The sequence below is a fragment of the Stegodyphus dumicola genome, chromosome X2, assembly GCF_044657685.1.
Source record: "Stegodyphus dumicola isolate Sdum_Otavi_A_Nest chromosome X2, ASM4465768v1".
Lineage (NCBI taxonomy): Eukaryota > Metazoa > Arthropoda > Arachnida > Araneae > Eresidae > Stegodyphus > Stegodyphus dumicola.
In genome coordinates this window covers 175,475,264-175,487,264 of record NC_140781.1, presented here as the reverse complement: position 1 = coordinate 175,487,264, position 12,001 = coordinate 175,475,264, and the positions used below count along the sequence as shown (strand labels likewise).

The following is a 12,001-nucleotide window of genomic DNA, read 5'->3' as shown; positions in this document are numbered from 1 at the left end:
GAAGCTCAAGTTAAGGTGATACGAAAGGTTACGTACCTCCGGGAAAACCTTATTACTGAATATCCTATGACGAGCTCAGTTTTCTTTTAAACACGTGTTTCATATTTTTCATGAATTTCGGCACCTGAGGCAGTCAGGACAGTGTCCTTCGACCACATAATGAAGACACTGCAATACCCGTAAGGAGAAGGTTTATAGCCTTCGCATCAGTTTGTCAATGATGTTTAGTGTTTTGCAACTCTTAAACTATACTTTTTTTGCTATGTTTTTAATAAGACATTTTTGCTCATCTTCTACTTCAGAAAGCAATGCCCACATACGGCGATGATATTTTGTGATGCTATGCACATTAAATCATTCTTTCTATCCACTTATTACTTCTGTTCAACATCTTATAACTTTCAAATTTCGGAGCACTTTTTGCTTATCGCCTCATTATACAAAGACAATGCAATCTGATTATACAGGGACGCCGTGTATAATGAGATTCAGGCCGGCTAGCTATGATCTCAAGCATACTAAGAAAGTAAATATTATGTTAAGAAACTTTTTTAAAGAAAGATTTTTACGAGAGAGTGCTCAAATTTAAATATTGTAGTTTAAAATTAGATGAAAAAGCAACCTTAGATTAGAATAGATTTTAAATAAAACTCCATCAGTTTCGAGAGCAATCTGAGACAGGTCTAACATATTTTTTTCTAATTTTTCATGATGTTGCTTTCGCTCTAAAAAAATAGGCATCTATCTCTGATCTTTGCTATAGATAGAATTTTATTCAAAATCTATGTCAATCAAAGGCTGCTTTTTTTAATTTTGGCTGCTTTAAAATTTTCATTGGCATGTTTCTCATATAAATAGGTAATTATTATAGTATTAGTAAATTTTATATTTTCCGCATTTAATAGCAGTAATTTTTAATGCACGTAAAAAATTTCTATTACTACATCTTTTTATTATACAGAATGTTTAAAAAAATTACATGGCTGAATATTTTTGGCTTAACTGTAGAAACATAGTCTAGTTTAAAAATGGAATAAATAAGCTAAGCTAGGAAAATTTTTACTACGCGACACCTTTTAATAAAAGAAGTGAGAAAAATGTTTTCCACGAACAAAGTATTTTTCACCACCCTCCAAAAAATTTCTCGTGTGCTCTAAATTACTCAAGACATCCATAATCAGGATTTGCAAGGGGGGAGGGGGGTGCGGTTCTTTAGAAACATTCCTATAGATAATATATGCATTTTAAGTTTTCAAATGTAACATTCAGAAAGTTATCTTCCAAGTCGGGAAAGTATTAATGCGTAAGTTTGGTTTAAATTTCCTTTTTAGGATAGGCTAAAACTGTGATAATCTCTATCTACTGTAATTCTATTTTATATAACTTCGAACGAAAGTAGTTTAAATTTTATAAAAGCAAACTAAATTGTTTTTTTAATTTTTAAATTTTTAGCTAAAAACTTTTAGCAGGAAAAAAAACAACTTACTCATTGTGCAATATCTGCATAACTAATTACGCCGTCTTTCTAGAAAGCCGATTATCCAAATTTAAAATTTGTATATTTTTAATGAAAAGTAATTGTAACAAAAAATCTACCTTATTTTATTCCATTCTATAATCAGTCAGGGGTACAGTAAACCATTCAAGAAATATTTAGCCATGTAAGCAATTTTTTGAAAAACTTTTATACTTTATCTTATCACATGGCATTTAACCATATAGTATGTAAATATTTAACATATGCTGCTTCTGATGAGAAGAAAGAAGCATAACTATTAAATTATATGTGTGTTAAATATATACTTCTACTCGTATATTAAATACGTATATACTTCTACTGCTGAAAATAAATACTGCACATCAAATTCTAGGATCACTTTAATTATTTGATAATTTTTCAGATTATACATGCGGCTCCCATGAATTTCAGTGTAATAATTTCAAATGCATTTCTGAAAAATTGACATGTGATGGACACAATCATTGTGGTGACAGCAGTGATCAGTTCGACTGTAGTAAGTAAATTTTATGAAACCTTGACATAGAATTTAAAGTTTTAATACTACAAATTAGATTTACATTTTACCAGGTAGTTACATGAGAAATTTTTAATAATTTTTTTAAACTTTAGACTAACTTTCAGTAGATTTATAAAGAGTAAGCAGTAAAATAAACAGACCAAATGTTATGAATGAGAGATATATATTGCAGACAAATAACACATGTTGCCACTGGAAATTTTCTAGGCTCGTATTTGCAACTACAAGGAAAGTGTGCTGAATATCTGCGAGTGATTCTATAGTAATCACGCATTGCACCGCGTAATCTAAATGAAGTTAACGAACACTGCCCAAGTAGCTTTTCAAGTGAGAAATGAAAAATAGTATTGTAGTTGAAGACGAAAATCCCTTCTTCATTCTTATACGGCCCACGCAATCTTTGCATTGGAGAACGAAAAATAAAACCATCATAAAGACGAACTATTTAAAGTTTAAAGATGCCTTCTTAATTTTCCTACGGATTTCAGTAGCTCGTCAACAGGAGAAATTCTCCATACTCAGTGATTCTGCATCAAGTCTGACGGCTATCGCAAGTCAAAACAGCCGGAGTCCATTGGTATACAGAATTCAGAAACAGCTTCTGACAATGCCTATTTCGCAAAGACCTACTTTAAAATGGGTTCCCGCTCACACAGGGATTCAAGGCAATGAAGCCGCTGACCTACTGGCCAAGCAGGCAGCCAACTGTACGGATATATTAGAAAGACCAACTAAACTTCCTTGGTCTCATATTAAGCGAACAACTTTGACAAGTCTGCTACAAAATTGGCAAAGTAGATGGACAGAGGCAGAGGTAGGACGAAAGACATTTCGCTTACTGCCAAAAGTTAACATGGAAATAAAGACCCACTGTGCTAGCCTAACACAGTTCTTGACAGGTCATGGACCATTCCCAGTATACCTGAACAGATTCAGACTTAGGGATACTCCTTTCTGCGAATGCGGAGAGGAAGGCGACACGGACCATTATTACTTCCATTGTGTACATACAAGAACCTGGCACTTGAAGAAACCAGCGGACTGTGCCTGGGCAATGTGGACGACTAACACACTCAAAAACAGAATAGCCCTTGATAAAATAGAGAAAATCTCAGAACACTGCCTAAGCAGAAACAACCGGGGATAATATTATAATGTTTCAAAAGTTCAGAACTTAAAGCAGATAACCAGAATAACGCTTAGTGCCTTGCAGTTAACAATATGTAAAAACTGTTATTAATTTATAATATTCAACCTTGTTACTCTGGAGTCTTCCCCGCCGTGATGGTATATAATTCCGTTTGGTTCATGTCCGTGGTCGGAAGCCATCATAGCGGTGCACTCACTCACTCACTCACTCACTCTCCCGAAATACATTATGAGGTATTTGGACAGAAATGTATTCCCTGCTAAAAATGCCCCCATCGAAACCAATAAAACTTTTTATGGGTACCCATAAAATTCTATAGATTCTACTGATTTTACTGGTTTCTGTTGGTCTTTGTGCGTTTTCCTTACTGGTTTCAAAATCCCCCATAGAAACCAGTAAAAATTTCTACTGGTACTCACAGAATTCTGTTGGTCTGTACTGATTTTTACTGGTTTCTATTGATCTCTGTGGGTTTTTCTTACTGGTATCAACTGACACCCATATAATCAACATTAATGTCAGAACTTTCTATTGGTTTATATTCACTTTTACTGGTCAAATCATTAATATAACAATCAATAATCGAAATGGATGCCAAATAAATCTTCTATAAGTTTAATATGGGTTTATACTAACTTCCTAACTGACGTCAATAGACTTCTTGTAAACAATGAAATTAATACTTCTTGTTGTCTACGGATTATTTTAAATTATTTATTTATTTTACAGAATTCTGTGGGTACCCTTTATAAGTCTGTCATACTATAATCATGTTGTATTTTAATTTCCCCCCCCCCAAGAAAGTGGGAGATCTAAGCTATAGCTTGTATAGCTTGTACGTAAATCCTGCACTGAACTTTGCTGACTGTTCAACAAGTTCTGAAACGGAGTTCCTCCACTGATAAAAAACTAATGCATGAAACTGATTTTCCATCTTTGCTTTTATACTAAAAAGCAATGTTCTTAAAGATTGAAAGGTGATAATTTGGCTTAGTGTGTTTACAGCAGATGCACAACACATATGTTTTGCATTCTATTGAAACTGTATCATTGAAAACTTGTTTTTTAATTATAATTTAGAAATACTTTTTAAAGCTTGTTCATGTACATGTTTATCATTTGAATATTATCTACTAATAAATTTGAGTATACCTTTTAAGAAAGATCTTGCATAATTCAGTTTTCAATTTTTCGACTAAGGTAATGTGGTTAAGTAGAAAGAATATTTTTTTATATCTTAAAAAATGTGCTAATTATATTTTGCCAAACAAAAAGGAAGTTTTTTTAAAGAAGTAAGCATTGAAATATTTAATGCGTGTATTAGTTATTGAATGAGGTAGGCAAAACACACAAGCCAAGAAATCTTTTTTCATTATTAAATTTGTGAAAATTTAGATGATTATATAGTAGCTTACATTGTTTGTACTTTTTTTTCTCTTTTTGGTCCATTTTTCTGTTCAAGTATGAGACTAGAACCACAATGTTACATTAAATATTTTGCGCTGTTTTGTTAAAACACATTATAAGCAAACATTTTTATGCATATTTTGATTTTCATCATTATTAGTATGATGAAGAAAATTTCAAATGGTTTTTTTCATAAATTGCTTTTGAAATAGAAATCGAGTTTAGTAACATTAAAGTTCATAAAATATTAAATGTGCTAATCTTGGGAGTTAAGATAGAAATAGGAATTATTTATTTGAAAAAAAGTTATGGGAAAGTGAAGGGAAACCTCATGTAGTGGTTATTTTCTTAGATGCCACCTCTGACAGTGACGCATTTGTCGAGAACATAATTAAATAATAGTACTTAAAATCACTGATTGTTTTGGAAGAAACTAGCATTATTTGGAATTGTGGAGTTAATTGGTTTAGCAAAATTGAAAGGTTTTAAAATCATGAGTCTTGTAAGGGTACTTTTCAGCATTTCAAACATAAGTACTACTTTAGCATTACTTTCAAATATAATTAAAGTAATATTTAATCATTATTTTCTTTCATTAGTTATACTGCGAAAATGGTAGTTGCAATTTTCTGCACTAAATTTATTTGTTTGTATAGATTATATTAACGTAGATAAAACTGTTTGTAAACAAATGTAAGTACAGGTGCGGCAGGGAAACTACCTTATTTTAAAAATTAATAACGCAAATAGTATAAGCGATATCAGTTTAATTTTTTTTTGCAAGTTATAGAGAGACACTTAAAGTTTTTTTTATTATAGTTTAAAAATAATATCATCAAGGTGGCCTCAGTTCTGGTCAATGCATTGAAATAGTCGAGTTTTGAAGTTTCTTTCCTCTTTTATCAGCATATGAACAGGTATGTTGTCGATAGCCAGTTTGAATACTGTTCTTCATTTGAGCCACGATCTTTGGGCGTTAGAGATTTTAGGTAGCCCACAAAAAGAAATCACACGTTGCTTAATCAGGCGAGAGCGCTGGCCACTGAAGATCGCGCCGTAAGGAGATAAGGCATCCAGGGAAATGTTCCCCAAAAATCCATGGTCTAAGGATGTCTATTCTGGACAATGCACACCAAACAGTCACACGTTCTGCGTGGAGGGGCTGCTCATGAAGTTCTCAGGGATTCGTGCCACTCCAATATCGCATATTTTGCTTATTCACGCAAAGATGAAACGAATCTCATCGCTAAAGAGCACAAGGGTATCATGGGGCATATTGTCAAGAACGGCTTCGCATGCGTTTTCTTCGTGAAAGAAAATCGCGTAGATTAAGTTTTTGCCAAACTCTCAATTTATATGGATGGAAATGCAGTACGTTGAAAAGTACGATTCCACGGCTAACGCGCGCTACTCTTTTGTCCACTGCATGATTGGTACTAAACCTACATGCCATAAAACGTTAGACACCGCTCTTTTCAATCAGCGCCACTCCACCCTTCTCGGAATAAATGGCACTAAATGGCACGCGTTTCAAATAAAGAAGTTTCCCTGCCGCACCCTGTATATGTGCTATATCTGCTTAATTGCAATGACAATAATTTTAACTGTGTGTGTATAAGGCTGTGTAGGAGATTTATTTATACTGTTAAGTACTACACCATATAAATTTCATTCGGCAGTGTAAATACAGGAAATGATCAGCACGAAGTTTTTTTTTTTTTTTTTTTTTTTTTTTTTAAATATCATATAATCTACGGTCAATAACAATAGCTACTTTTTCAGTACTTTAAATTTTACTATTTAGATTTTGTACGGTTTAAATAATACTTCTATACAGTCTTTTTAAATATTTATACTACAAAAATCTAAATAACTTATACCTAAAGCACTGACTCATTTATTCCAATAATTCATCGTTTTAATTAAGTTTATGTTCCTTGGAGATGATATATGGAAAACCTTTTCTAATAATAAATTATTAATATATATATATATATATATATATATAGGTAAATGGTAGTTTTATACATTTTTCTTTCTACAGGGATTTAGTTTCGTTAAATTAGTTATTTAATAAACAGATATTTATAATTACCTGTTCGTGAGTATGACTATATTCATACTTATTCACAGAGATGGAATTTTTACAGCACAAAATGTACAGTTTATGTTTTCGAGAACTATCTATTGTAAAAACATCTATTATGTTATAGATTTTATTTACATAAAGTCTGTCGAAGATTATACAGCACTAAAAGTGAGATAGAGAATAAGATAATATATCATACACTATGCGATATTTCCTTAATTCCCGAACTGTGAGCTGAGAATCGGTATTTGTTGGGTCTTGTAAATTTTTGAAGGTTTGTTTTGTTACAATATAATTTATTGTATCTTGCGTATTATTAAGTTTATTCTATTATAGATGTTTGTTATATTTTTTATGTATTATATTCTGAGAAATACAGGTATCATTCAAAGTATTGTAAAGAGCTGGTCGTCGCAGTATTCGTATATTATTATTTTTTCCCTGTATTATATTCTAGAATTCATCCTTTCTTCCATGTAAAACATCTATGTATATGCGTGTCATAATAAGCTGCAGGGCGTTGCTATCATTGGTAAACGAGCTTTGCTTGCTTGCTTATGTAATATTTTTACTTGTAATAGTGTTCCTCTTCCTGAAAATTAGGGTTTTGTTTAAATTTTGCTTAGTGCATTGTAGATAGCTTGAAATTTAAGCAGATGCTAAAACGTACCATCCTTTGGCAATACATTTCTTGTTAGGTATCAAACTGTTAAACAAATTAATGTGATGAAATCCCATTGTTTAATTTCCCAATAAAATAATTGAAATACAGTTTTATACAAATACAAGCAATGGTATACAGTGGTATGTGTATACATTTATAATCAAATCAATAATTAATATATATATATATATATATATATATGTGTGTGTGTGTGTGTGTGTGTAATATTATGGTAGGCAGGCACAGGAATGACGAAGCTTGGTATCAGAATCCGGACATTGTTGTGGCTGATTGTAAGTAAGTCATCCATTAACGACAAAGAAGAATTTAACTTTATAGTTCCATATCTTTATTCAATGCAAATGACAGATAATTATTCTTTTAGACGAAATTCTCCAAATTACATATTCAATAATGATTTCAATTAAAATAATGTTAAATTTAGGATTTTGACGTTATAACTATTCTCACAGAGGGAAGAGTCTTGTAGCAGTGATAATAGGAAGCAGTCTGACGAAAAATGGCGCGAATTCTGTATTTATACTAGCAGTTATATAACATGCCAGAATGTTCTTGAAAGTACTGGTCTAGGGGGAGAATCCTGAAAATGCGTAACCTTAGAGGTTTCCTGTTCGTGTAGAGAAAAGCCATCGGATTTTTTACACTTTACATGTATAATAATCATTCTGCGTCGATTGACTATACACGGCGAATCAGTTCAAATTGTTGCCACCAAATATTATCGCCCTGTATTACATTCAAAGAAATTAAATAATGAAGAATCTGCATAAATGTATGTATGTTTCTTTCATTGTGATAAAACAACGGTACCTAGAGCCATCAAATTTTGAATAACGTAATCCTCCACTGATTATGAGCATCTGGAAGCCCTAATTTGGAATTTGTATTATTATCGATTTAATGTTTTGTAACATTTTAACGAATTTTTGATTAACAAACTCAACGATTTCAAAGCGAGCAATGGCAACATTGTACGAAAAAAAATTATCTCCAGCGCGCAAGACTATGTATCAGAAATTCTAAAAATATACTCATTTTAAAATTATTTCGAGATATTGCTGTTGAATTGAGTTTTATGGTTTAAGTGCAAAGAACATGATATTTAATAAATAAAGGTAAAAAACTTTTAAATAACGTCCATTTGGGAGTAATGCAAAATCTGAAGGCCTTTCAGATTTTTTTTATAAAATTTTATCAAGCTTATTTGCATTGAATTTTATTTAAAATTATTCTACATCCCATTTAGATCTGTATGTTTAATCAATGCTAATTGTGTACTTCTTCTGGTTTATGCTTATAATTATTAATTCTTATGGAAATTTGATCTAAATTTCTATCTTTGTGTATTGTTCTTCATAGGGATTCTGTCTATGGCTACTCCGCTACGGTATAATTCTATTGGTTATGGGTTTTGGTCTACTGTTTTGTGCTGAGATTTTGCCAAAGGGGTACCTTTATTGGTCTGTAGATTTTTTTGTACTGGCTTTTACAGAAATTTGGCTAATGGGGTATTCATATAGGTGTATGAGTTTTTGTCTACTGGTTTTTTACAGGTATTTCACCTACGGGTACCTATATAGGTGTACAAGCTTTTGTCTAGTGGTTTTTATGGGGATTTGCCCTATAAAATAGAACCATAGAACCGCATGGGTATACCCATACAAAATCATAGAATTGGGTATACCCCATACGGTTACAGCCGAAAACATCGTGTCAAAAACATCGCGGTCGAAAACGTCGCGGAGAAAACAACGCAAGACGAAAACGTCGTGCTACAAAATATCGTAGGAGAAAACATCGCAAAAAGAAAACATCGCGGTTCTAAAACATCGTGGTACAAAACATCGTCGTCGAAAATATCGTGGTAAAAATTAAAGTATCTACAAATCATCGCATGACGATAACATCTCACACATACTTTTTTCAGACTTTAATAACTGTAAATGGATATCCGATAATGATTTGTGAGCGCAAGATGGAAAGAAGGATAATTTTTACTTTCATATTTTTTACTAGCTAATAAATTTTTGCTAAGAAAATAAAAAGGAAACTTGAGCATAGAAAATTAATGCAACTTATAGCACTTAATAGAATTTTAAACCGATATAGTTAACTAACAAAGGCCATTAATAAATCATTTTTTATAAAGTTTTCACTGGTAATTTTTCATGAAAAGTGTAATTTGTAAGTTGCATTTGATTTTCTATGCTTAAGTTGCCTTCTTACTTTTTCAGCAAAACATTTAGTTAATAAAAAGTGTGAAAGTAAATGTTATCCTTCTTCACAACTTGCGCTCACTAATCATTATGAAAATATCCATTTACAATTATTAAAACTTGAAAAAAAAGCATGTCTGCGATGTTATCGTCAAGCGATGATTTGTACATACTTTATTTTTTACCACGATATTTTCGACGACAATGTTTTTAAACTGCGAAGTTTTTGAACCGCTTTATTTTCGACGTCGATGTTTTGTACTACGATGTTTTCTCTTTGCGATGTTTTCTCCCACGATGTTTTTGCCGCGATGTTATCGGCGGACACCACCCCATACAGTTCTATTGATTTTTTTATGGAGATTTGGCTTATGGATTTGGTTTATTGGTACCCATACAGTTCTACAGATCTCTATCTACGGGTTTGTGTTTATGGGTTTTTACTTGGATTTGGCCTACGGGTTTCTTTCTATGGGTTTTTACACGGATTTGACCTACAGATACTCGTACCAGTTGTGCGGATTTCAATCTGTGTTTTTACGTGGATCTGGCCTACGGGTATCCATAGTTTCCCGTAAAATAATTTTATGGGTTTCTACGCGGCATTTTTAGCAGGGTTTGCTGCCAAATACTGCTCTAGATATCTCTAGTTTTCCTTTGATGAATCCATTTCCTATGTCTCGTATATAGTGACTATTTGAGAGGTGCATTCAATAGGTTAACACATTCTATAGGTTGTCACATTAGATGATGCGACACCTGCTTCTTCTGACACCACATGCGTGCTTGTATTATCTTTATAGCTGTGATTGTTTTCTTGGAAGTCAGCGTTATTGTTTGCTCGGTTTCAGAATATTAAAACTATCAAAATAGTAATATTCTTTGCACAAATTATATTTACTGAAATGGATTAAAACACAAGTTTAACACTGTCAAACGTTCAAAATAAAAATTCAGCACACGTTTATTAATTGCAGGATGCAAGTAAATGGTAAACAATCATTAGCATAAATAAAGCACTGAACAATTTTGATTATAATTTATCTTTAAAAGTATAGACTTCAAACTGCGTAAAACATTGAAAGTATTTTCTGTAAATCAACGGAAGTAGTCAATGGAATGGAGTATGTTCAAAGAGTACTAATCCTTGTCAAAAAGTGTGATCTTAGGCAATCAGAACTTTATGTTTACTAATACTCGAAACTTAACAGCACAAAATTACCAAATGCGCATCACAATCGATAACAGGAATTAAAAAATTGTCTTTTAAATTAAAAATAATGCTTCCTGAGTATATGAATACTTATGTCAGCAAGGGAATTTTCCCTATTTTTTGGCAAAAAATTCTTGATATTGTTACTAACTGCAATTAAACTCTGAAAGTAAATATTTAAGAAATTTTGCTTCCTGTTCTAGGTCGAAAGATGATATCACCAGGGAAAATAATTGGTATTATTTGTGGCGTTGTGTTTCTTGTCATTGCTGCAGTGTGTGGATGTTATATTATAGGAAAGAGAAGAATGAAGAACCAAACAGAAACTACCCTTATTCACCAACCAGCTTATCCAGCAACATATCCACAAACAGCACCTTACTATCCTCCACCTCCACCATATACTCAAGTTCATAATAATCTAAATTATAGGTAGAATAGACTCTAAATTAAGCTCATAAAAACGCTTTCATTTCTTTCAAATTCATTTAATTTTCATATAATTTATCCTTATTTAAATACTTTGTCATTAAAAAAGTATTAAAATTTAATTGCCTTTCACGTATATTTAATGCTTTTATTATGCCAAACTTTAAATAAGTTTTTGTGACGAGTGTATATCTACTATTGCAATTTCTATTATAATAAATAATGTTTTATGAAATTAAATATCTTGGTATTTTAAGTCTTTATTGTAGTTCAAGGACGTATCATCAAGCTCAAATGAGAAATACATCGGTGTCCAAAGGTATATTTGTATTCATACAAATAACTGATTTCTTTTTAACATTACTGAATAAAATTGCATGTATTTACTTTATGTGTTATGATGTTATGTATCACAGCAACTAGAAAATGGAATGTGAAGGCAACCAACAAGAAATAATATTATGAAATAATAGGCTACAACGAAATAGTAAACAAACACGAATATCTCGGGAAACAAATGTAATTTTTTTTTAAGGAAAGAAGGCATTGAGTCTTATACAAACATATTACGCAATATCATGCTCTCAACGAAAGGATTAGAGTTTTGGGGAATAATTTTCGCTTTCCTTCCAATAGCTTTTTCAAGGAGCTAACAGCTTTAGGAGGAGAATTTTGCAATACAACAGATTTTTCAGGAATGACTATTAATTTGTCTGTAGAATTAAAATTAGACTAATCGGCTGGCCAATTCATTTATTCAGTACCTCCGATTT

At 32.0% G+C, this 12,001-nt stretch overlaps 1 protein-coding gene across 2 annotated transcripts in view; it reads left to right on the top strand.

Annotated features, from left to right (window-relative positions):
- The window catches only part of LOC118182292 (uncharacterized), an 86,023-nt gene that overhangs the window by 22,120 nt on the left and 51,902 nt on the right, over window positions 1-12,001 (top strand). The window contains exons 4-5 of one of the 2 annotated variants that reach the window (XM_035351620.2): window positions 1,902-2,015; window positions 11,003-11,468. In XM_035351620.2, coding sequence (XP_035207511.2) covers window positions 1,902-2,015; window positions 11,003-11,235 — 347 coding nt within the window. In that variant the 3' untranslated portion in view covers window positions 11,236-11,468. Of the gene's footprint in view, window positions 1-1,901; window positions 2,016-11,002; window positions 11,469-12,001 lie in introns of those variants that run through there. The other variant, XM_085809716.1, reaches the window with a different exon arrangement.